This window comes from Sorex fumeus, unplaced genomic scaffold (assembly GCF_029834395.1).
Source record: "Sorex fumeus unplaced genomic scaffold, SorFum_2.1 ptg000030l, whole genome shotgun sequence".
In the NCBI taxonomy this organism is placed as follows: Eukaryota; Metazoa; Chordata; class Mammalia; order Eulipotyphla; family Soricidae; genus Sorex; species Sorex fumeus.
In genome coordinates this window covers 20,985,535-21,012,813 of record NW_026606087.1, presented here as the reverse complement: position 1 = coordinate 21,012,813, position 27,279 = coordinate 20,985,535, and the positions used below count along the sequence as shown (strand labels likewise).

The window sequence follows — 27,279 nt, the reverse complement described above, 5'->3', positions numbered from 1 at the left end:
GCCAGGAGGCAGGCAGATAACATGATTCTGTTTTTTTTTTTTTCTGGGGAGGGGGTTTTGGTTTGGGGCCACACCCAGCAGTGGTCAGGGCTTACTCCTGGCTCTGAGCTCAGCGATCACTCCTGGCAGTGCTCGGAGGCCCATACGGGGTATCAGGGATGGAACCCGGTTTGGCCACATGCTTGCGAGGTAAGTGCCCTACTGACTATACCTCACTCTGGTCACTGTAAGGAAATTGCTTGCATTCATGTCACCCAGAGACGTATAAGAATGCACAAGGCATTGAACATCAAAATGTCCAATGACAGAAGATGGCACAAATTTTTTAAGAAGAAAAAAAAAATCAATGTATTTATACAGGGGAATTCTAAATAGCAAAACTAATTAGCTGCATCTGTACCTACCAACATAGACAGTTCTCAGGAATTTGAGTGAAAGTAAGTACAAGCTGCAGAAATATATATATATATTTATGTATGTATATAGAACAATTCTACTTATAAAAAATATAAAACAAATTCAAATGGAATATTTTTAGAAATACGCATGATTTAAAAAAAGACAACCTAGGAAATGGTGAAATACTAAATTAAAAAACCGTGTCCCCTTACACTTTCCCCCCAAAAAAACAGGCAGAAGAATAATCAGGTAAGGGCAAAGTGACCATGTATAATGTTTATTTAATGTGGCTGCTCTTAATCAACAAATACTTCTTTACAAAATTCTTAAGTCTCTTCCATTTTCAAGTTTCAGTACAGAGGGTAAAGTACTTGCCTTGTATGCAGCCAACTCTGGTTTGGTCTCCAGCATGGCCTATGGTCCCCTGAGCACCGTCAGGAGTGACCCTGGGTACAGAACCAGAAGCAGCCCCTGAGCATTGCTGGATATGACTTGCTTCCTCCCCATACCCCACCAAAAAAAAAAAAAAAGTGATAAAACAAAAAACAAAAATAAATGACATTTTTAAGCTTCAGTTTGGAGCAGTGAAAGAACAAAGAACATTCCACTGGCGAGATCGACTGAATCGATTCCAGTGATTAATGGGCGATCAGACAGCAAGCCAGGCTGCCTGTCTGTAGGCTTAAAAAAAAAAAAAAGAGGAAGAAGACAAAATAGGAGAAATTACTACCCAGTGGGCAATAACCTAAAACCATAATATTTTATTTTGGGAATGCAAGTTTATGTAGAATCTCTTATTATATGTGAATAAATAAGTAGACATCAGTCATAAAAGAAGTTTTTAAAGCAGTATCAAGATTTCAACATACCTAAGTTTAGGGTTCTGTTTATTTTCTGACCCTATCTAGCTTTACCACTATTAAAAAATCAGCTTGCTCTAGAAAGTCAAAGAACTTGAAGAGCAAGAGTCCATTACAGTAATGACTCACAAACTTCTCTAGTCCTGCAAGCAAATGATTTCAATTCTGAAGTACTTGTTATCTTTCATTGGGCAAAACATCTTTTGAATCTCATAAGTACATTATAGAGAGAAATAAAATAATGCTTATAAAATCCTTTGGAATCGTTATATACAAAGGACTGTAAATGTAGTAAGCTTTAATAATCATCTTTAAAATCTCAAAGTCAGAGAGACAGTATAGGAGACCCCAGTTTGAGTCCCAACACCATATCTGGTCCCTCGAACACCCCCAGGTATGACCCCTGAGCACAAAACCAGGAATAACCCCTGAGCATTGACAGATGTGGCCAAAATACCCCAAACCAAACAAACAAAATCTCATCTTCTGGAAATAAAGGTATAAATTTGTCCACTCTGAGTTTATGCCATAGGAAATAAACATTGCAAAAAACTCAAATCCATGCTTCAACCATTATTGAATAACACTCTCCCCCCCCACACACACACAAAACAAAACGAAAATAAACAACGTCATGACTTTAAAGAACAATGGGCAGGGAGGGTGGGCTAAACCTTGTGATGCTCTGGGCTTACTCCTGACTCAGCATGCAGGAATTACTTCCGGTGGTGCTCAGGGAGGATCATATGGGATGCCAAGGATTGAACATCAGCCATGTGTAGGGCAAGGCCCTACCTGCTATCCTGTACCTCCAGTCCCTGAAATGTGCTCAGGAGAATAAATGCATATGTAAATATCCCATTTTAGCAGGACTACAGTAAGCAGGGAAAGGAGGGAGAACAGGGAAAAAGGGGAAGATAAGGTTTGGAATAAAGCAAATGCCACAATGAGTTACAACTATACATCTAACAGAAGTGAAAATTAGAAATACTGACGAGCTGTTGGCAAGAATCTGACTCAAATGCTGTGAATGTAAATGGTGAAGGCCTAGCAGCTTCTCACAAAACTAAAACACACACTTAGTCTATGACCCAGTATCCCAACCATTGGTGTTTACCAGTGAGAAACAAGAATATATATCCACAAAGTCATATAAGAATTTCACAGTGACTTTATTTATAATTGTCAAAATTTCTTTAGTGGAAAGACTAACCAATGCATCTATACAACAGAACACCATTCAACAATAAGAACTACCAATCCATGCAAGATGGACGAATCGCAAAGCAACTGATACTGAATATAAGACGCAAAATATTGTATGATTCCAATGACATGGCAGTTCGAAAACAAAGAAATCTAATTTATGATGGGGGTGGGGGAAAATCTAAACAGTGGTAATGGCCTAGGGAAGGGGCAAATGAATAACTTTCTTGCTGAATGATAAAGTACCATGTCTTGAGTGGGGTTTGGTGACACAGATGTTTGCATTTCTGTAAACATTATAGATGTTTAAATTAAGGAAATATATACAAGCGCATGAAACATTAATGCATTATAAAGGTAAAGGCCCTCCCGTTGATCGTCGATTTGCTCAAGCGGGCCCAGTAACGTCTCCATTGGAGACTTTGTTGTTACTGTGTCTGGCATATCCAGAATAAAAATTTTAGATTTATAAAAATAAGAATTGAGTTTAGTTAATACACATATTGAAGTATTTAGGGGAAAGTTTACAAACGTCTGCAGTTTACTTTGAAATGTGCCAATAGACTGAGAGGTGGAGACAAGATTGAATAAATAAAGACACGATGAAAGAATTATAGTAAAATGTTAATGGGAGCATCCAGACAGACTCCCAAGCTTAGTTGGCCTACTGTCCCCTTTTCACTCAGCTTCCATTGGACATCTACTCTCTTTAGACAAACAGAAAGCATGACCCAAATGGGCTAAGGTAAGGGAGCCAGTTACCACCACACCCCTGGATTATTACAGCCCCCTGCTAGAAAATGATGCAAATTAAGTTTGGGAAACCCCAGTTCGGAATAACAGCTACATAGATATTACTGTAAGACGTCTACCAGTGTCTTATTTTTATTTATTTGTCATTTTGGGGGGTATCTCTGTGAGTGTGCAGTTAGCCTCAATTTTCCCTTTCCAAAGATATCTTACTACCCAGATTACGCCTTAAGATGGAGGTAACCCCATAAATAGGATTCCCCCGCCCCCGGATTTCTAGTAAATAAATGCTCCTTCATAATGTCAGATCTTGGCTATTTCTCTTTCATATACACTTTTAGGAAAGCATTTCCCTTGAGGGTAGAGAATATACTTATCTGGACTGACCCATTACACCTTTGGCCTTTTTCCTACCTTGAACATATATATTGTTTTGTGTTCTACACTGGCATGCTTTAATCTTTCTCCACCTGAGGACTGGCACTTGTCTTGCATACTGGTCCAAGGATGTGAAGTTATAACTAAGGTGGTAGACCAGTGGTTTTCAAACTTCCTACACCTTCAGACCAGCACCAGTCCACTGAGCTGTAACTGAAGGATGCTGATCTAAATCAATGACAAAATAGAGGTCCAATAAATTGCCACTGGATGAATTAAACTCTCTCCACATAATTTTTTGCAGGGAGCAACATCCAGCGACATCCAGGGGTTACTCCTGGCTCTGTACTCAGGAGTTAGTCCTTGGCTGTGCTCAAGACCGTATGGGATGCCAGAGATTGAACCCAGGTTGGCGGCATGCAAGCTCTCTGGTCCCAACTTCAAATGATTTCTGAGTTGGTCATTTTCCCAAGGCCACAAAGCACAGGACTGCCTTTCACTTTCATTTAGCTAATATTTCTTTCAGAAACCACAGCACCTAAAATCCTACTTCCTACAATGACGTCAGTATAGAGTTGTCAGACCTACCTCTGAAAACTAGCTCCTTCACTTACAAGCTGTAAGAGCTGAGTCTGTTTCATTTATTAAGACTTAGTTTCCTCATCTATACAAAGACGTTAAAACCACCTTATTATTAGGAATGTTGTGAGAATTAGAAATATACAAGAAATGTTCGCCTTGCAGAAGTCAAATATTCACATATCTCAGGTACCAGAGTTCAGCTAAGTAATACCAATCCCTGAGTACAGTAACTAGGTAAGAATGCAACTTTCATTTTATTTTTTTTTAGTATTGGGTTCACATCCAGCTGTGCTCAGGGCTCACTCCTGGCTCACTCGGGAACCATATGAGATGCCAGGGACCACACCAGCCAAGAGCAGGGCAAGTGCCCGACCCGCTGTACTATTGCTCCGGCTCTCCAGAGTGTGTGAATTTGAATACTACACCTTCAGTTTCACAACTATGTCAATAACAGAAGCATATCAACAACCACATATTAACTTCAGTCACTGTTTTCAAAGTCTGTTGGATCTGACAAAATCACCTCAAAGGTAAAACAATTTGTTAGCAAACTTCTTATCAACAGTGAAAAAAGTCACATGGCAATGGATAATATCTTCAAATATGGACAGAAAAATAACTCTGCTTAAATGTCTGACTATGGATGAACCTTAAGGCAAAGGCTGGTGGTGACCAGCCATCCCAGTCCCATTATTCAGTTGGCATGCAGAGAGCAGAGTGTACCTGAGTAGTCTCTTTTTTTTTCTGGTCCTAAAGATATGTAACACTTTACAAAAATGAATATGCAAAAGCATCAACAGGCCTACAGTGATGAAAGTGCAGTAAAGAAACAAAAAGAGGCATACTGGAGGTGAAAAATCTAATTCAAGATTTTTTTTGAAAAATGGAGTGATAGGAGAAATGGCTAATGAGAATGCTAAGTCTTGGGCCATCAGACACTCCTGTGTGTAGCCAGAGGATCTCAGTAAACTCATCAACATAAATGAAAAAACGGCTTTCAATGGCTATGAAAGGGCCGGACAGACAATACAACTCATGGGGCATCTGCCTTGCACAGGACAGACCCTGGTTCCATCGCCAGTACCACAAACAGTTCCCTGACCACCTCCAGGAGTGATCCCTGAGCAATAAGGCAAGAGTAAGCCCTGAGCAGCCTTGAGCACTGCCAAGTATGTGCTCCCCATCCCCCACCCTCAAAAAAAGTGGTTATGAGAAAAGGATGAAGATGGACCAGAAGTGATGTGGGGGGGCCGGGGGGGGTGGAGGGGATTGGAGTGATGGAAAACTCCATTAAAGGAACTGTCAGTGATATTTCACAATATTGAAAGTTCAAAGAATGAAATGCTGATGACTGATCCATTCTTAGGAGAACAACGTGTCACCCACCAAAGCATAGAAAAATATACACATCCCACCTCCAAAGTTAGAGGATAAGAAGGCAAGTAGTTCAACTACTCTTGGTAGGTTGCTTTACAAAAAAAAAAAATTCAATTCACAATGCTTTTAAAGTCTTAAGTGAACGTGCTAAATATCTGCTTTACTAGTTTCTTCCTTTTTCTATGAATATATAGCCAACAGCAAGAGGACCAGAGGCCAGAGAGATAGTACAACGGGTAAGGCATTTGCCCTTTACTCAGTCAACCCAGCATCCCATAAGATCCCCTGAGCCCGCCAGGAGAAATTCATGAGTGCAGAGCCAGGAGTTACTCCTACCCACTACCAGGAGTGGCCCCAAAACAAAATAAATAAATAACTAAATAAACAAGGAAGACATATATTTTCATTAAATGTTTAACAGTCACAAAACAATCCTAACTTTCTCTTACTTGTTATGAAGATCAGTTTACCAGGTTTTAACCTGCGGGGCCACTTGTATTTCTGGCCTTCTGTACAGAGCCAGAACTGCCTGTACCTATAAATATGACTCATTAAAGAACCTTTCCCAGAGTACTTACAACTGACTCAAATAAATGGGAAAACATGAATTTGAAGTGATGCTGAAAATCTTTTTCGAGGTTTGTCAGTGACTGAGAACCACGGACACATCTGAACACACAATTCCCCTAAACTCATTTTCCCACCACCGTCCCACTGTCCTCCCGTTGTTCATCGATTTGCTCGAGCGGGCCCGGTAACATCTCCATCGTGAGACCTGTTGTTACTGTGTTTGGCATATCAAGTACATCACGGAGAGCTTGCCAGGCTCTGCAGTGTGGGCGGGATACTCTTGGTAGCTTGCCGGGCTCTCCGAGAGGGGTGGAGGAATCAAACTCTGGTTGGCCATATTGGTCGCTTGTAAGGCGAACGCCCTACCTCTCTGCTATCGCTCCAGCCCTGAACTCATTTTCTCATCACCCTAAACATCCAAACTCTAGAATACTTGTTCCATTTGTCCTTTATTTCGTGCTTGTTCTAATCTCTTGCACACAGAGTCCAAACACTAACTAATGTGATTTTTTTAAAAAAAAAGGAATATAGTATTTTAAAAGAATATAGTATAGTTGGCTTTACAGCCAGATCCCAGTTGGACTATTCTACCCAATTCCCACAACCTTAAATATGTCACCTTTAAGGCTTTCAATTCCTAATCCTCATAATAAGAATAACAATGTCTTCTTCTTGGAATTATGATACAGAGGTGAGATACGCAGCTATCATGTTTTCATCCTTAATATTTCTATCAATAATTCAAATACTATAAAGATCATAAAGTTGCAATTTTTTAAATAAGTAATAAGCATAAAAAATCCAATTTCTCTTACTACATGATATGGGAAATATCCACCACTTGCCGGATAGGAAGACTTGACCTCAACTTCCTGCAGATGATCCTCCTCAAGATACGTGTGCACAGGGCTGTCAAGACTCACTTGTCTTCTTGCAACCCCAGATCCCTATGTCAAAACCCTCCCCACATGCAGTCCGCTGACTGTTTCCTCTTTTGAGGACATTAAGAGCTAAGGCATTTCCCATTTCTCAGAGCTATCTGACAGATCACTGGTATCTTGCTTCCTCACAGCTCACATGACTTAACTGTCAGTTCTCCAGTGATGGCAATCCTGGGTTCTGAACTAACAGATGCCATTACTTCCAGGCATCCATAAAGCTGCAATGGACTTGTTTGTTTTCGTGTGTTTGGGGGCCACACTGGGCAATGCTCAGGGGGTTCTCCTGGCTCTGCACTCAGGAATCACTCCTGGTGGAACTTGGGGTGGGGTGAGGGGTATATGGAATGCTGGGGGGGTCAAACCTGGGTCGACTGCATGCCAGGCAAGCACCCTACCCAGTGTATTGTCACTCTAGCTCCCTGCAGTGAACTTTAACAATTCAAGCCAACCCCATCTCTCTAGTAAACAATGAATTCTCTCTACAGTCTTCATGAGTTGGTTGAGCGATGGATTCTGCTCCTTCATTCCACAACTCTACGTCTGTAATTAGAAAGTTTACTTGTGTGAAAGCAAAATCTTCCCTACAGTCTCTAATTCCATGTTCTAGAAAAATAAAGAAAAACCTTGTAGAGAAGGCTTACTTGCTCAATATCATAGCACATCCAATATTGGAAGCCATTTGAGCTCGGTTTTTTTTCCATGTTACACGTTACCAGTTCCAAAAGCCTGGTTTTAAGTCCTTCTTCTCCTCATGCACTGCCCCAGGATCAGCGTGGGCTTGCCAAAGAGTTCCAGGACACATTGGTAAAGGGCTTCCTTTGCCAACTTTCAGGTTGCCAAGTAATTACACTACGGATGATCCCTCTGCGAACATTCTTCCATTATTATGTAAATTTTTTTTTTTTTACTTGAACTCGGTAGTTCAGGAAAAGTGTTGGCCTAAATCACTGTTTCAGGGAAACGATGCTGAAGTCCTGCAAACTGCAGAAAGTTTTTCTTGTTTCAGAAAAAAGAAACTTCACCAACTCCTAAGCCGGAGGGAAGAAGGATGAGCCGGCCTGAAACGCTTACCTCTTCCCTCTGAAGCCAAAGCCACGTTGGAAGGACCCAACAATGGGACGTGAACTCAGAGCTGAGGTCCAGGCCCTAGCCAGTGAGTCCAGTTAAAAGGCGGCAGGAGCAGCCCCCAACTGCTCTCCAGAAACAGGTACCCTAGGAAGGATCAAACCCTGCGGTCTCTAAACTTGACCAAAGCTAAAAACAGAAAAAGAGGCGGCAGAGTTTGGTTGTTTGGTTTTTTGGGTTGTTTTTTCCCTTTTCCTGTTCTCCCCTAACCCGGCAGAAAGAACATGCAGCGGGGATACGGGCACAGAGGGGTCCTTTGGTGGGTCCGCAGAGCAGCTGGAGGGCCGCGGAGCCCCCAGCTCCTCCGAAGGGGCCATCGATGAGCTGGCCACGGTGTCCCCGACTGACCCCCTAGCCTCTCAGTCCGAGCGGGCGGCACCGGGTCCCGTGTGCCCCGGAGCCTGTGCCACGGTGCGTCCCGGCCGCGGCGAGGGCCAGCGGGACTGGCCCCCGAGGGCCGACGACGAAGGTGCCCGGGACGGACCCGGGCGGGGTGGGGGTGGACCGGGATGCGAGCCTGGAAAAAGCGTCCCCTGAAGGTGACCGAGCGGGGTGACGAGGAAGGGAAAGCCCTGCGGTCCACCTGCGGGGGGAAGCGGGCTGGCAAGGGCGCCCTTCCCGGTGCCCTCCCTCGGAGCGGTGCCCGGCGCCCCTTCGGCTCCCCCCACACCCCGCGCAGGGGAAGCCCCCCACCCCCGGCGCGGCGCGGCCCCGCAGGTGCCCCGCAGGTGCCCAGGGCGGGGACCCCCGCCGTCCCGCAGCCTGGCCCCCGGACGCCGCCCCTCGGCCACGGCCCCCGGCCAGGTCCCCCGCTCCCTCCCGCCGCCACTCACAGAACTCGGCGATGTAAGGGGTCACCGCGTAGTTCTCCTCGCACCACTCCAGCGTGGAGGTGGGGGGGCCCCAGTAGCCCTCGCGATCCCCCGCCGGAGCCATGGTGCGCGCGGCCGCCCGAGCGCTGGGCCGGCTGAGCTGGGCTCTGCGGGGCCCGGGCCGGCGCGGGACCTGCCGCGCGCCCGCCGCCGGCCACGCCCCCGGGGCGGGGCCCTGACGTCACCATGGAGGCCACGCCCACGGCGCCCCGCTCGCCCGCCGCCAGCCACGCCCCCGGGGCGGGGCCCAGGCGTCACCGTGGAGGCCACGCCCACGGCGCCCCGCTCGCCCGCCGCCGGCCACGCCCCCGGGGCGGGGCCCTGACGGCACCGTGGAGGCCACGCCCACGGCGCCCGCTCGCCCGCCGCCAGCCACGCCCCCGGGGCGGGGCCCTGGCGTCACCGTGGAGGCCACGCCCACGGAGCCCCGCTCGCCCCGCCCCGCCGCCGCGCTGCCCCGCCCCTCCCCCCCCGCCCCCCCCCGCTTCCCCGGGAAGGGGCGTGACCCGGCCCTGGGCCGCCTGCCCGCCGGGACCCGCCGGAGGCTGCGGGCTTGGGGTTTCTACTCCCGCTCAGGATGTGTCTTAGCCTGTGTGCGCGGCGGGGATGGGGGCGGGGGGGGTGATTTAATTGGGGCGGGGGTGGGGTGAAGCTCGAGATCGAGCCCTTGCTTGCTGGGACCTGCGCGGAGATGCGTCTCGGTGCATTCTTGGCTCAGGGGCCTCCTCGGAGCGGGACCCCAAGCAGAGCCGTCGAAGCGCTCCCCCTCTCCAAGACCCCAAGAAATGGAGTGATTTGAAAGGTGTAAGGATCTGTTGAGAGCAAAGGGAAAAAGCAATCCAATACTGTGGGGTGGGGGGGGGTGTGGGTTTTTGGGCCCCAAAAAGAATGCACCCTGAGCACTAAACCAGTTGGCCCACTTGGCTGTGGCTTCCAAGCCCAAAGGTTGCTCGCCTTTGTGTGTAATCATGCCTGGCCAGGCAGCCAGCACCTCCCCTGCTTCCAGTCTCCAGTACCCCACTGAGCAGAGAAAGGGATCTTAAAAACGCAAATGCAACTGCCCCTGCCCTGGCCGCACCTAACCAACTCTCCCCTAGCTCGGAATGTACCGGTCCATTCCCATCTCTCTCTCTGCCTTTGCTCCTGGGGTCCAGCTGGACTGTCCTCTCTTCCCTGGGCTCCAAGCACGGCCCTGTAAAACCCAATTTTCTGGAGCCCTTCCTGACTTCCCTATACTGACCTCCCTGACTTGCCTTTTGTACATATATTTTTTTCTTTATATATATTTTGCTCCAGTGGGTCCAGTAACGGCTCCCTTGTGAGACTTCTTGTTACTGTGTTTGACATATCGAATATGTGACGGGAGCTTGCCAGGCTCTGCTGAGCGGGCGAGATACTCTCAGTAGCTTGCTGGGCTCTCCGAGAGGGGCAGAGGAATCAAACCCAGGGTTTCTCCAGCGGTAGGGCGTTTGTCTTGCACGCGGTAGACCCGGGTTCGATTCTTCCGCCCCTCTTGGAGAGTCCGGCAAGCTACTAAGAGTATCTCGCCTGCACGGCAAAGCCTGGCAAGCTCCCCGTGACGTGTTGGATATGCCAAATACAGTAACAAGTCTCACAGTGGAGACATTACCGGTCCCGCTCAAGCAAACCGATGAACAACGGGAGGACAGTGCAGTGCTACCGTGCTATATATGTTTTAGTTGGCATTCTGTGACTTACAATACTGCTCACAGTGGTTTCTCATACATATAATTCCAACACCACACTCATCACGCCTGTCCCCCTCTTATGGTGAGTGGTGAGTGGTAGGGCCTTTGCTTTGTTTGTGTCAGGCCCTGGGTTTGATCTCTGGCATGAAAAACAGAAGTGCATTTCACACCCATCCTTCCGTGACACATCCTGTGCAGAAGCATTGCTTTCTGTTGTCTGTGGTCCTCATGCCCAGGTCAGAGTCCTGGGAATGAAGGGGAGTTGAGGGGCCAAGGATAGGGCTGGAGGACAGAGCATTCAGGGTCCTGAGCTCCATCCTCAGCCTGGTGAGTGGCCCCAGGAAACCCCGGCTGACGACTGCATAGGATGCTCCTGGCTGGACAGGAAACCCCGCATTGCTGGGCTAAGCTCCCTCTGCGGTGGCCCTCTCCCGCTGCACCACGGGGTGTTTAGACTACGGAGTCACTGCACCACTGTCCTCCCATTGTTCATCAATTTGCTTGAGCGGGCCCAGTAACGACTCCATCGTGAGACTTGTTGTTACTGTGTTTGGCATATCGAATATGTCGCGGGTAGCTTGTCTAGCTTTGCCATGTGGGCGAGATACTCTCTGTAGCTTGCCAGGCTCTCCGAGAGGGGCAGAAGAATCGAACCCAGCTCAGGCGGCCAGCTGCACACAAGGCAAACGCCCTACCACTGTGCTATCGCTCCAGCCCACGGAGTCACACTGTTTTCTAAATTAGAGAGTCCCAAGCTCATTTGACCTTTTCAGACAGATGATTACCCTGCAACCCAGGAAATCTTGCTTTATGCATCAGAAAGCACCCCCTCATGACACTGAGGCTGTGCCCCCCAGCCCCACTAGGGGCAAGGTAGCCCACTTCGGGGAAGTGTTCTACACAAACAGGTCACACCCAAGACGCCCTGAGGAATATGCCTGACACGAATATGTGGTCACAGTGCTGGTGTCCCATATGCGCCACGTACAAGCCTGGCAGCTCTGCTGTCTGCAGTGCCCCCCGTACCACCACAGTCAGAAGTGTGTCTCACCAAAAAGGGTTCAACCCCGGGTGGGCACCACAACGGAAATGATGTGCAAGGCACAGGGCTAGGAAGTGCGACCCCTGGCAAGCACGTGTGAGCCCCGCAGGGACCCCTGGTGGACACCACCCACACCCACAACTGATGAGCCTCCAGTGACGAGTGAGCGCCCAGTGCTGTACGCCGTGAGGGGTGCGGATGGGTTGGGGGCCCAGTGTGCGAGCACACATCAGCACGTGAGCACTGCCAGCTGAGCTGTAAATTCCAACAAACTCCACAGCGAAAAGTGAAGTACCGCAGCCAGGCCCATGTGCAACCGACAGCAAGGGAAGAGAGAGGGAGCAAAGATAAGGAAAAGAAAGATCTTATAAGGAGTAAGGAAAGCTAAAAGGGAAAACAAGAACAGATGAGTCCACATCTCTCTAAAGTGACCTCAGCAGAAGATGGTCGCAGGACCTTCACTTTTGCACTGTAACATGCAAAATCTTGGACCAGGGAGACGGCCTTGAATACAAATAGATCCCAGTCCGAGCAATAGCACAGCGGTAGGGCATTTGCTTTGCATCTGGCTGACCAGGGTTAGATCTCCGGCAGCCCATATGGTTCCCCAAGCACCGTGAGAAATAATCCCTGAGTGGAGGCTAAACCAGGAGTAACCCATCCTGAGCTGGAGCGATAGCACAGCGGTAGGGCGTCTGCCTTGCACGCAGCCAACATGGCCGACCCGAGTTCGATTCCTCCGCCCCTCTCGGAGAGCCCGGCAAGCTACCGAGAGTATCTCGCCCGCACGGCAGAGCCTGGCAAGCCCCCCGTGACGTATTCGAGATGCCAAACACAGTAACAACAAAGTCTCCAATGGAGACGTTACTGGGCCCGCTCGAGCAAATCGATGATCAACGGGAGGGCCTTTACTTTTGAGACTCAAAAAGCCAAAAAAGGAAAGAAAAAAGAGAAATAGTCGCATATCTGAATTTTTTTTCCCTTTGTTTCTTTTCTGTTTTTGTTGTTGTTTTGTTTTGTTTTGGGGCCACACCATACTCCTGACTCTGCACTCAGGAGTTACTCCTGGCAATGCTGCAGGGTTGTAGGGATGCTGAGGATAGAACCCAGACCTGTGGCATGCAAGGCGAACGACCTACCAACTGTACCATCCCTCCAGGCCCCAGTTGAACGTTTTCATTTGAACATTAGACACTGAGCTGCTGCTGGAGTCCCTGCCCATTTGGGTGCTGGGACACACAAAGAGGAAAGATTCCAGAAAGCCATCTCTAAAATGGTCGGTGAAAATCGATAGGGAAATGCCCACATCTAGTCATTTTTTTATGTCATTCTCTAATATTCTCATTTTTGTATGGTTTCAAAGATAATCTATAGATCGCTCTTGATTTATAGATTGTTTTCTTACTCAAAATCAATAAGCAAAACTATATACTCAAAAGTTGTTTGTTTTCCTATATGCAAATAATGAGAGAGAAGAAAGTGACACCAAAAAAAAAAAACAATTCCATTCACAATTGTGCCCCAGAAAATCAAGTACCTAGGAATCAACTTAACTAAGGAAGTAAAAGATCTGTACAAAGAAAACTACAAAATGCTACTTCAGGAAATGAAAGAGGACATGAGAAAATGGAAAGATATCCCCTGCTCGTGGATCGGGAGAATTAACATTGTCAAAATGGCAATACAGAGACTGGCCCACATCCAAAAGAACTAAAGCAACCGGTGTTGGCGCGGGTGTGGCAGGAAAGGTACCCTCCTTCACTGCTGGTGGGAATGCCGACTGGTTTGGCCCTTTTGGAAAACAGTATGGCCGATTCTCAAAAAATTTGAAATTGAGCTCCCATTTGACCCAGCAATACCAATCCTGGGAATATACCCCAGATAGGCAAAAAAGTACAGTCCAAATGACATCTGCACTTCTATGTTCATTGCTGCACTGTTCACAATAGCCAAAATCTGGGGGAAAAAAACCCGAGTGCCTGAGAACAGATGACTGGTTAAAGAAACTTTGGTACATCTACACAATGGAGTACTATGCAGCTGTTAGAAAAGATGAAGTAATGAAATTTACATACAAGTGGTACTACATGGAAAGTATCATGCTAAGTGAAATGAGTCAGAAAGAGAGGGACAGATATAGAAAGATTGCATTCATCTGGGCAATATAAAGTAACAAAATAGAAGACTAACACCCAAGAATAGCCAAGATAAGTACCAGGAGCTTCACTCCATGGCTTGGAGGCCAGCCGCACATGCTAGGGGAAAAGGCAGTTCAGATAGAGAAGGGAACACCAAGTAAAGGGTTTTGGGAGGATCCTCCCAGGATGAGAGATGCATGCTGAAAGTAGACTATAGACCGAACATGATTGCCACTCAATGCCTCTTTTGCAGACCACAGCACCCAAAAAGAGAGAGAGAGAACAAAAGGGAATGCCCTGCCACAGAGGCGGGGTGGGATTGGGGGGAATACGGGGGTGCGAGGGATACTGGGATCATTGGTGGTGGAGAATGGACACTGGTGGAGGGATGGATACTCGATCATTGTATAACTGAAACCCAAGCACGAAAGTTTGTAAGTCTACAACTGTACCTCATGGTGTTTCACTAATAAAAATTTTTAAAAAATTGTTGTTGAAGGGTGAGAGTGATAGTATAGTGGGGAGGGGTGTTTGCCTTGCACAAAGACCAACCTGAGTTTGAGCCCTGATGTCCCATGTGATCCCCCAAGCATCGCCCTAGCAATCCCTGAGTGCAGAGCCAGGAGTAAGCTCTGAGCACTGCTAGGTGTGACACACCCCCAAAAAAGTTCTTTGTTGTTGAAACGTGCACACACTAGAGAGGCCACAATAGTATACTTTGTTGGGAATAAGTTTAAAAAAAAAAAAAAACAGAATAGGGTGTTGTGACAGCCCTGTGTGCAGAGGGCCACTGAGTCTAGTGAGGGACCCAAGGCAGGAGATAAAGCATTTCATTCATCTGTGAAAAATATACACCATGGTAAAGGTAAAGGTAAAGGTAAAGGCCCTCCCGTTGATCGTCGATTTGCTCGAGCGGGCCCAGTAACGTCTCCATTGGAGACTTTGTTGTTACTGTGTCTGGCATATCGAATACTCTCGGTAGCTTGCCGGGCTCTCCGAGAGGGGAGGAGGAATCGAACTCGGGTCGGCCATGACCATGATCAGGACTAAATTGAAGAAAGAGAAGTTAGTTCCCCTACCCCAGAGCGAAAGTAAGCTGCACTGGGATCCCTCGAAAATGCTAAATGGGTATCACAATTCCTTCAATAACGCCTGCTTTTCCTTTCTCTCTTCTTAAAAACATTCCCCCTTGACTCCCCACCAATATGGAATAAATGCAGGGGCTGGAGCAATAGCACAGCGGGTAGGGCGTTTGCCTTGCAGGCGGCTGACCTGAGTTCGATTCCCGGCATCCCATATGGTCCCCTGAGCGCCGCCAGGAGTAATTCCTGAGTGCAGAGCCAGGAGTAACCCCTGTGCATTGCCGGGTGTGACCCAAAAAGAAAAAAAAATATGGAATAAATGCATAAAATGTAGCAGACCCAGAAAGCTACAGTGATCAAGACAGCAATAGCCATGAAGACAGCCACAAAGGGGCAGAGAAACTGCTCAGCCCGGGGTGGGGGGTGTACATGTTTGATGTGCAGGAGCCAGGCTCCATCTCAGCAGCCCACGGTCCCCCATGCACTGATGCACTGCCAGGACAACCTCATACAGTGAAGTGAAAGCACCCCTTGGCACTGCTGGATGCAAGCCATCTAAAAGCCAAAAAAAAAAAAGGAATTAAAACTCATAAATAAACCCTTACATTATTGTCAATTGATGCCAAGACAGCTCAGTGGGAAAGAGTATTCTTTTGGTGCTGGAGATGCAGTCCAGCCGTAGGAAGCTTATTGTGCTTGTGTGAGACCCTGAGTTCGAGCTCTGTCCACACACACACATACACAACACGTCTTTCAACCAGTAGTACTAGAACAAGTGAAATGTGCAAGAAAGAAGAAAAAAAAATAGACTCCAAGGGCTGGAGTGATAGTACAACAGGTAGGACATTTGCCTTGCATGCAGCTGACCAAAGTTTGATCCCCAGAATCCCGTAGGGTCCCCAAGCATTGCCAGGAATGATTTCTGAGAGCAAAGCCAGGAACTAGTCCTGAGCATCGCCAGGTGTGACCCAAAAAGCCAAAAATTTTTAAAAATTTAAATTAAAAAAGCCATTGGAACCTATTCTTCCATGATAAATGAAATTTGACAGCAAGTGAAATGCATATAAGTGTTAGAACTAAAAATAGAAAATACTTAGAAGTTTTACATTAAACCTTTGTAACTTTCGGTTAAGGCAATAGTTTCTTAGATACCAAAACACAAGAGATAAAGGGGAAAAAGAGCTGAGATGGATTTCATAAAAATTTAAGACTTCATTGCCGCAAGTAATGTGAATAAGAATAAGAAGGCGAAAGTGACAACCCACAAAATGTGGGGTGCAAATCATATATCTGACAAGAGACTTGTATATGGAATATACAGCTAATAAAAAAGACAAAATTTTAAAATGGGTCAATCCTTTGACTAGACATTTTTCCAAGGAAGATACACAAATGCCCAGTAAACATGTGGAAAGATGTTTATTTAGGTTTGATTTCAGAGAAATGCAAGTCAAATCCACTATGAGCTTCTGCCATTTCACACACACCAGGGGGTCTGTCATCAAAAAATAATAGTTTTGCCAAAGATAGGATGATAGATATTAGAACCCCCTTCCACTGCTGGTGTGTAAAATGAGGTGATCACTTTGGCATTGGTATTTTCTCAAAATGCTAAGCAATGTGACCCTGTGACCTAGCATTTCAACTCCTAGATATATGCCAAGACAGTTGAAAACACGTCTACAAAAACTTGTATAATAACATTCATAAAATGACTATTAGCAGTAGTCAAAGAATTGAAACAAACCAAACTTCATCTAGTGGTGAATGATTTAAAAAAAAATGTGAATACCCAACAATGGACTATTATTTGGCAACAAAAAGGAATGAAGGGGCCAGAATGATAGTCCAGTGATAGTCTTATAGATAGATAGATAGTCTTGCCTTGCAACGCACACTGCAGAGCTGGGCTCAATCCCCAGCACCCTGACATGGTCACCCTGACAGGGGGTATTTCTGCGTACAGAGCCAGGAGTAATCCACACAGCTAGGTGTGGCTCCCAAACAAAACAAGACAGAAAACCAAAAAGGAAAAAAATGCTGACACACGACTGGACATGAACGAAAACACAGTGCTCTGTGGTTTCCAAAAGGCCAAACACAAAGGATATTGTATTGTATGATTTGCTTCCTTTGAACCATCCATGAGGCAAATCTATCGAGATAAAAAGTAAACTAGTGGCTGGCTGAAAGAGGACATGGGAATGAGAATATTTGGTGAACATTTTGTGGATGATGATGAAAGTGTTCTAAAATTAGGGAGATTTCTCAAGAGGCAGAGCCCAGGCGAGTCAGACATCACATGACTGTCCCCACACCACCACTACAGAGTGTGGTCAGGCAGACCCTGGGCACTGACCTGAAGTGAACATTATGGGGTGTTGCAACTTATAAAAATTTAGAATGTCGAGGGAGAGAGCTTAAAGGCTAGCGCATATGCCTTGCATGCAAAAGTCCCAGATTCAGTCTCTCCACCGCATAGTCCCCTGAGTGCCAACAGAAACAACCCCCCAAAATCTGCGCCAGAAGTCCCTGCTCACTGCCAGATGCGTCCCCTCAAAAAAACAAACAAAACACTAAAGTAAGTTCACGAATACAGCTTAGCAGTAGAGTGCTTGCCTCATTTATGTCAGACCCTGACTGGGGCGGGGGTGGTTTGGGGCTATACTGGCTGTGCTCAGGACTCACTTCTGGTGCTTAGGGGTTCATATAGGGTGATTGAATCCCAGTCAGCTTCATGCAAAGCAAGAATTTTACCACTACAATACTCCAACCTTCAACCATTTCATTTAAATTTTTTTATCTCGCCCGCACGGCAGAGCCTGGCAAGCTCCCCGTGACGTATTCGATATGCCAGACACAGTAACAACAAAGTCTCCAATGGAGACGTTACTGGGCCCGCTCGAGCAAATCGATGATCAACGGGAGGGCCTATTTTATAAGTTAGTTGACAGTATTTGATTACATTTAATATTCAAACACCAATCCCACTACCATTATACCTTCCCACCACCAAATTCGAGATGTTTCCATTCTAAGCCCCAATCCCTTTCCCAAAACACAACCGAAAGAATATATTTCGTATTGTCTGTTATGAAGAACTGCTGAACATGCTTGCAAAAAAGTGTTCATATATGAAACAGTGTGAAGATTGCTCTATTTTGGCAGGACCCATTGAGACATTCTATAGGATATCACTAACATGTTGTTAAAATTTGGGTGATGTGAGCTTTGATATATATATCTGAAAATATGTATCTATGCATATTTATTTCCCTCTATGATTTGTTGCCTACTATCTGAAACCCATCGAATATGGTGTGGTAATCATGGAGAATGGGTAGGGAGTGTCTTATGATGTATCACACAACTGCTTTTGCGGCTTTGGTGCAGTCCAGGAATATGTTCACTCATATGCAAGGTGGGGAGCATGTGGGGATCAGCCTTGAGCGTGGTGGCAGCTGGGTTGTGGAGGTTTTCGGCTGCCAGAGCTGGGTCCCTTGGGGCAGGGAGGGCTCTCACCCGCCCCCCTCTGGGGCACCCCAAGGGAAATAGCCTGGCATGGAGTCCGGTAACCATTTCACTTTTTAAAATTAAATGAAATTAGGTTGTGATGGTGGATGCATGACAGCATGCAAAAACACCCAAAAGACCATCAGAAACACAAAATTTCTGATCTGAACACTAAATATTCTAAATAACTGAACTGTATGATATGTTAATATCTCAATAAAGTTGCTTTTTAAAAAGATTAATACATTCTTAAGTAAAGTAAAGGCCCTCCCGTTGATCGTCGATTTGCTCGAGCGGACCCAGTAATTATTCATAATCCCACCATCTAGAAATAATCATTATTAACACCTCAGTATATTTTCTAACATTTTATCCATAGTTCTTTTTCATGATAGATCGTCTTGCCTTTATATTTCATCTTCCTTTTCATTCCCCTGCCCACTCCTCATCTTCTTTCTCAGGCATTTATCATGCCACCAAAAATTTTTTGTTTACACAATAGTCAAATCAGTTTTCACTTTTATAGTTATACCACCTAATTATTGTATAATTTTACCACTCAATTATCACTTTTCTAGTTTACTATTCCCGTAATACTGAGAACTTAGATTATTTCTGAAGCTTGTCTTTATTTTCAGCTAGCAAATGAAACGCCCATTTTCGAAAGCTTTTAACCAGATTCCACATTTACTACTAGTTCTCAAGACAACAAAAGAAGTGCAAACTGTAACCTGATTTTTCACAAGCTATATTACACCATTTCATAAGTTCAAAGGAAAAGTTAAAGCCACAGAAACCAAGTGTGTAGGTTTCGCCACTGATTAAGTGATCTGAAGATCACTCAGGCTATTACCCTTGGCTTTACAGGGAGGCACAATTGTGGCAGAACCTGTCAACACTTCCTCTACTCAGTGAAGAAGAATGTGTCCCTCATTCAACAGACCACAACCTGCAGACACAATCCTGGCTTCTCTAGGATGAGTTCCCTCCCAGCTGGGGCCTCTATTCTCCTGTCTGTCACTGTCACTGTCATCCTGTTGTTCATCGATTTCCTCGAACAGGCACCAATAACGTCTCCTTCATCTTAGCCCTGAGATTTTAGAAAGTGCCACATTTGAGGCTCTTTCAGGGTCAGGAGAATAAGAACCATCATTGTTACTGGTTTTTGGCATATTGAATATGAGACGGGGAGTTTGCCAGACTCTGCCGTGTGGGCAGGATACTTTTGGTAGCCTGCCAGGTTCTTCAGACTAAGAACTAGATAATAAGATATAGCGCAGTGAGTACCCCCAGTACTCACCTCGATACCCAGGGGTCTGGGCAGGGCTTTGCAACTGATCGCCACTCGGCCTTTTGGCTAAGATCAAGTGTAGTATCTGTTCTTATCAGTTTGATTCTCCTGTAGTCCTTAAAAATATATTTATTTCTTTTTTTTTGGAGGGGGTTACACCCAGCAATGCCCAGGAGTTGCTCCTGGCTCTGCACTCAGGAATTACTCCTGGTGATGCTTGGGGGACCATAGGGGAAGCCAGGGATCAAACCCAGGTCGGCGGTGTGCAATGCAAACGCCCTACCCACTGTGCTATCTGCTCCGACACTCTTTCCTGTAGTCCTTAGATTCTACCATAGCCTCTCTCACTTGTCCAGGAGTCTGTGTAGGAGTTTGTGTGCCAGCGCAGTTGCTGGACTTGAGGAAAACTAGAGATAGAAGACCCTGAAGACTCTTGCTGTGATTTGGTTAACAGTTGTGGAGAGGAGGGGGGCAAATGTGCAGATTCGGAAAGACAGAATCAGCAGGATTTGGGGAGAGAGTCTAAAGGCAAGAGGAGGTAGCCCACGCCCGTGTTTCCAGCCATCCCCAGCTGCTAGAAAATGAGAATTCATCTGACTGCAGTGGGTGGATGGGGGCAGTCAGCCAGAGCAGAAGGTGGGAGAAAGCATTATTGGGCAAGAAAACAGCCTGAAGGGCTGGAAAGGGCAAGAGGAGTGTGGGCAGAGTGAGCCTTTCAGAGCGGCGGGTTGTGTGTGTGCAGGGATGGGGACCATTGTCAGGGACTGAAGATGGGAGAGCTGTTCCACTTTGATATGCCAAGACAAAGCATCTGGGAATATCTTTATCGAAGAGAATAGATGCATTCAAGAAAGGCAGTAACATTTCCTTGGGTCAGGGAAAAGAAGTTCGAGGTATTAGTTATTTTGGTTTTTGTTTATTTTATTTATTTATTTTTTGAGGAGAAGAATCAGGAAAATTAACCCAACCATTTTCTAATAGATTAAAAGGACCTGGTGAGTGACCTTGGCTAAAGACAGGCCAGTCAGGTTAAATTGCAGGACAAGTCCTGGGCAATCCCAGCACAAGCCTTCCTGAGGTAATTAATTCTAGAGGCTCTTGGAAAGCAAAGTCTTCCCAAGTCAGCGCCAAATCCTAACCACGCCATACCCTGGAGGTAAGCTGCCACCAGCACATTTTACCAGCCACTGGCTAGGTACCGAGGTGTTACCAAATATTTAATGGAAGCAAGAATTAATTGACTAAAAATTAAGTCTTTTGTTTAGAGGATCAGAGAGATACTGGGTTTGGATGCAGCCAACCAGATTTGCTGCCCTGAATTCCACCAGGAGTGATCCTTGAGCAGAGAGCCATAAAAGAGTTTAGGAAACATTAGCAACTCAAAGATATTTGCCCTGTGAACAGGAATTACTCCATTCAACATTGCCTACAAATCAACCCCCCTCAGTTCACTACCACAGAGCCAGGAGTAATCCCTGAGCACACCCAGTGGGGCCCAAAAACCAAAAAATTAAGATCACTGATACTTGAGATTTTTTAAGAGCCTTGTTTTTGCTACAAGGGTGTATGTATGAGGTGGAGGGTCTCAAAATGACCAGTATGAGCATAATAATTGGATATGATCATTTTGGACAGGAAGTGAGTGTTGAAAGTAGGTAAAGGGATATACAACATTTTAGTATCTGTATTATGAACCATAATGTCCAAAAGGAAATAGAGAAAGAGAGAGAGAGAGAGGAGAGAGAGAGACAGAGAAAAGAAAAGCGTCCACCATAGAGGTGGGGGTGGGTGGATTTGAGGGAAACTGGTGACATTGGTGGTGGAAAATGTACACTGATGAGGGAAAGAGTGTTTGAACATTGTACAACTGAACCCCAATTATGAACAAGTTTGTAACTGTGTATCTCACTGTGATGTATTTAAAAAATTAATTCATTAAAAGAAAAAAAGAGCCTGTTTTTCTTATATGAACGCACAGGCTGGTTGGTCAGGTCCCATCCAACTGCTGACTCAAATCTCCATCTTTCATCCAGATCTGTCGTCCAGGATTAGTTCAGATCAAGTTTGTTTACAGGTGAAAGAAAATCAACCCCAGTGGCTAAATTAAATTAGAGTTATTTATTATTCTTGGGGTGACGTACCCTGGGGTTATGTACCAAGTGTATGATGCCAAAATCCTTCTGTCCTTCTGATCTGGCTCTCTTCACACAGGCCTTTGTCACAATTGTCACTCTCTCTTCTCCGAGTGTCACAACCCTCTGCTTAAGCAGGAAGGAGAAGATGAAAGGTGAGCTCCAGCAACCCCGTTTATTATTATTAGGAAAGCAATCATTTCCCCAGAACCTCCACCCAGTGACGGCCACTTCAGTCTTGCTCCAAACTGGGTCTCATGACCAACCATAGAGAGCTGGGAAGACTGGCAAGAGAGTCTAGGAGGATGGAAATTTTCACCTGGGCCAAGTAAATTGGAGTTTTGTTAAAAAGTCAACAAAAAAAGAAGAGGGAAAGGATACTGAAAAGGAAGGAAAAAGAAGATGGAAAAAGGAGAAGAGGATATTGAATGAGCAAGTAGGGGAATGTCCCATCCACCTGCGTTTCCAATTATCTTCTAGACAGCTCTCCTTGATTACTTCAGAAGGATCTCGAAGTTGGTGTATCCTAATCTCATCATTTCCCCTCCAAACTGGTTTCCCTTCTGGCAATGTTTTCACTAAGTGAAATTTGTGACCCATGACCCAGTTAAGAAAGCAGCCTTAACTCCTCCCCCTCCACACCCAGCCAACTTTCATCAGCTCCTATAGACTTCGGGTGCCTGTGCACTCCTTCCTTCTGCCCCTGTCATTGTCCCAGCTTAGGACTTACTGAATGCAGGCCTGTGAAACTCAGGCTCTGTTCCAGCCCCACGATCTAGTCTGTGTGCCGTTGACTGCCTAGCAGTTCTTAAATCGAACTATCAGTGCCCTCCTCTAAATAAACATCGGCCAGTGATTTTCCTGTTCAGGCTCAGGTTCAAACTACCTGATACGACTAATGACATTCTCTGGCACCTGACCCACTTCTCAGGCCTCACCGCTGTGTTCTACATACCAGTCACGGGAAGTGCTTTGAAACAGTCTTCCCTAGAAGAGCCACTGCTCTCTCTGGCAACACTCTGCTTTCGGCCTGAATCTTGGCCTGCCCCGCTTGGCTGGCTTTTTTTTCTTGCAGGTCTCAGCTCAGACCAGGCATCTTCTTCCAGAAACAGTTCAGCCTTCAGATGCTGATCTTTCTGTAGTGGAGAGGTCTGTTCCTCATCAGGAAGATCAGTTTCTCCCAAACAGAAGAGAAGACTTTGGAATCACTGTTCATTATGGTCTTCCAGAACGGGACAGAATCAGTTTTAGGTTGGGGGATGGGGGTTCAGAATTGCAAACAAGGTCATTGGGAGGCCGATGGTCAGATCTAGAGGAACACTGAATCAGATTTCAGTCAGGCAGCCTCGGGACAAAGGGAAGTGTCTGTCCCCAGCATGTCCCAGGTGCCCAACAAAGCATCAGGGCCTGCACGGAAAGTCACCCAGCGGGGCTGGAGCCATAGCACAGCGGGTAGGGCGTTTCCCTTGCATGTGGCTGACCCGTGTTCGATACCCAGCATCCCAAATGGTCCTCCGAGCACCGCCAGGAGTAATTCCTGAGTGAAGAGCCAGGAGTAACCCCTGTACATCGCCGGGTGTGACCCAAAAAGCAAAAAAATAAATAAGTCATCTGACTTCCCTAATATTTTGTCTTTTCTCTCCTCTACATTGACACAGCAACCTAATAATTCTGATCACAACTGATAGAGTAAGAAACACTGTTTTCTTTTTGGTACTTTTAACTTATTTAATTCTTATCTTTTTTAAAAAAAATATTTTAATGAATCACCGTGAGATACAGTTACAGACTTACAAACTTTTGTGATTACGTTTCAGTCATACAATGTTCAAGTACCCATTCTTCTACCAGTGCCCATTCTCCACCACTAATGTCCCCAGTATCCCTCCCACCAACCCCATCCATCTCTTCCCACCCCCTGCCTCTGTGGCAGGCACATTCCCTCTTTCCCTCTCTCTCCCCTTTTTTTTGGGGGGGGGTCACACCTGGCGATGCACAGGGGTTACTCCTGGTTCTTCACTCAGGAATCACCCCTGGCAGTGCTCAGGGGACCATATGGGATGCTGGGAATCGAACCCGGATCGGCCGCGTGCAAGGCAAATGCCCTACCCGCTGTGCTATTGCTCCAGCCCCATGCTCTCTCTCTCCTTCTGGGTGTTATGGTTTGCAACACAGGTACTAAGCGGCCATCATGTTTGGTCCATAGTCTACTTTCAGCACGCATCTACCTTCCCGAGCACGCCCTCTAACCATCATTTACTTAGTGTTCCCTTCTCTATCCCAGCTGCCTTTTTTCCAAGCACATGAGACTGGCTTCCAAGCCATGGAGCAATCCCTTGACCCTTAACTCTCCTATCCTTCGGTGTTAGTCTCCTATTATGTTACTTTATATTCCACAAAAGCGTCTTAGTTTAAGATAGTCCCATTTGTTTATCTCTGTTTCCACTTGCTTGGTCAGTGGCATTTCATCCTTTTAGCTTCAATGTCGTAGAGGGTTTTGCCGACCTTTTCTTCATTGTACCTTATGGATTCTGGTTTGATGTTGAGGTCTTTAATCCATTTTGATATGACTTTTGTGTATGGTGTTAGGTAAAGGTGTGAGCCCATTTTTTTTTTTTTTGCATGTAGCTGTCAAGTTTTGCCAGCACTATTTGCTAAAGAGGTTTTCCTTGCTCCACTTTACATTTCTTGCTCCCTTATCAAAGATGAGATGATCATATATTTGAGGGTGTGTGTAAAGATGTTCAAGCCTATTCCACTGGTCTGTGGATCTGACTTTGCTCCAATACCATGCTGTTTTAATTATTACCTCTTTGTAGTATAGTTTGAAGTTGGAGAAGGTGATGCTTCCCATCTTTTTTTTTCCTCCAAGAATTGTTTTAGCTATTCATGGGGGCTTGTTTTTCCATATGAATTTTAGGAACGTTTGATCAATTTCTTTGAAGAATTTCATGGGTATACTTATAGAAATCACATTGAATCTGTCTAACGCTTTGGGGGAGTATTGCCATTTTGATGATGTTAACTCTCCCAAACCATGAGCAGGGGATGTGTTTCCATTTCCTCATGTCCTCTTTTATTTCTTGAAGTAGCATTTTGTAGTTTTCTTTGTACAGGTCCATTACCTCATTAGTTAGGCTGATTCTAAGGTACTTGAAGAGGCATGGTTGTGAACGGGATTGCTTTTTTCATATCACTTTTTTTTCTCTCTCATTATTTGCATATAGGAAAGCCATGGACTTTTGGTTATTGATTTTATAGCCTGGGACTTTACTATAAAAGTCTATTGTTTTTAGGAGTTTCTTGGTAGAGGTTTTAGGGTTCTCTAAATATAGTATTATGTCATCTGCAAATAGAGCTTGATTTCTTCCTTTCCTATTTGGATGCCCTTAATATATTTTTCTTGCCTAACTGCTATGACAAGTACTTCCAGTACTATATTGAATAGAAGTAGTGAGAGTGGGCATCCTTGCCTTGTCCCTGATCATAGGGGAAAGGCTCTTAGTTTTTCCCCATTGAGGATAATGCCATGGACTTGTGGTAAATGGTTTTGATTATATTGAGGAAAGTTCCTCCAATGCCAATTTTGCTGAGTGTTTTCATCATAAATGGGTGCTGGATCTTGTCAAATGCTTTCTCTGTATCTATTGATAAGATCATATGGTTTTATCTTTTCTTTTATTGATATGATGAATTATGTTGATTGACTTGCAAATGTTAAACCAGCTTTGCGTTTCTGGAATGAATCCCACTTGGTTGTGGTGTATGATATTTCTAATGAATTGTTGCATTCTATTTGCAAATATTTTGTTGAGGATCTTCTCATCCAGGTTCATCAGGGATATCGGCCTGTAATTTTCTTTTTTTGTGGTGTCTGTTCACTTTTTGGTATTAGGGTGATATGTGCCTCATAGAAACTGTTTAGGAGAGTTTCTGTTTCTTCAATTTCGTGGAAAAGCTTGAAAATGACTGGCAACAGGTCCTCTTTAAATGTTTGGAAGAATTTGCTAGTAAATCCATCTGGACCTGGGCTTTTGTTTTTGGGAAGACTTTGGATTACCGTTTCAATTTTCTTGATATTAATGGGTTTATTCAGGTATTCCATATCTTCTTGTCTCAGCCTTGGGAGGTTATAGGAATCCAGGAATTTATCCATTTCTTCTTCTAGGTTCTATTGTTTCATGGCATACAGACTTTCAAAGTAATCTCTAATGAACTTTTTAATTTCCTTGGCCTCTGTTGTGATGTTCCCCTTTTCATTTCTGATTCGGCTTATTAGGGTTCTCTCTCTTTCCTTGTGAGTCTTGCTAGTGGTTTATCAATCTTGTTTATTTTCTCAGATAACCAACTCTTGGTTTCATTGATCTTTTGGATTGTATTTTGGATTTCCATGTCGTTAATTTCTGCTCTAAGTTTTATTATTTCCTTCCTTCTGCCTGATTTGGGTTCCTTTTGTTGGTCTTTTTCTAAGATCTTGAGCTGTGAAGTCAAGTTATTTATGTGGGCCCTTTCTTCCTTCCTGAGAAATGCTTGCAGAGTTATAACATTTCCCTTTAACACTGCTTTAGCTGTGTCCCACAAGTTCTGGTAGCTCATGTCTTCATTCTTATTTGTTTCCAGGTATCTTTTGATTTCTTTCTTGACATCCTCTCTGACCCAGTTATTATTCAACATTGAGTTGTTTAATTTCCAGGTGTTTGATTTGATTGTTCATTTCTGTGTGTGATTAACTTCTATCTTCAATGCGTCATGGTTTGAAAAGAGAGTTGACACAATTTCTACTTTCCTGATTCTATTGAGGTATGTTTTGTGGCCCACCACATGATCTATCTTAGAAAATGTTTAATGTGCACTGGATAAGAGTGTGTATTCAGTTTTGGGGGGATGAAAAGCCCTGTATACATCTATAAGCCTCTCTCTTCCATTTCTTCCTTCAAAGCCAGTACTTCTTTGCTGAGTTTTAGTCTTGTTGATATATCAAGAGGTAATAGGGCAGCGTTGAAGTCTCTGACTACTATTGTATGCTACTGATGTCCTCCTTGAAATCTATTAGTAGTTGTTTTAAGTATTTTGCTGGCCCCTCATTGGATGCATATATGTTTAGGAATGTGATTTCTTCCTGATGTCCATACCCCTTGATTATTTATTTATTTATTTATTTACCAATAGTATTTTTTCCATGTTAAAAAAAAAAAGAAAAGAAAACCGACGAGAATCCCAAACCCAACTTACCCAGAACATCTTCACTCTTAATTTATTATTCTCACCATTTACATATAATTTAGTGCAATGTTGTTTTGTGACAGTAGTTT

General features: G+C 45.1%; 1 protein-coding gene and 1 pseudogene across 1 annotated transcript in view; one reads left to right on the top strand and one right to left on the bottom strand.

The window, feature by feature from the left end:
• Nucleotides 1-9,210, bottom strand: part of ACER3 (alkaline ceramidase 3) — a 100,556-nt gene extending 91,346 nt beyond the window's left edge. The window contains exon 1 of the mRNA XM_056116046.1: nt 9,022-9,210. Within this exon, the coding sequence (XP_055972021.1) occupies nt 9,022-9,124 (103 nt within the window). The 5' untranslated portion in view covers nt 9,125-9,210. The remainder of the gene's footprint in view (nt 1-9,021) is intronic.
• Nucleotides 9,211-19,881: 10,671 nt separating this feature from the next.
• LOC130025578 (uncharacterized) lies at nt 19,882-20,034 on the top strand (annotated as a pseudogene).
• The last annotated feature ends 7,245 nt before the right edge of the window (nt 20,035-27,279 follow it).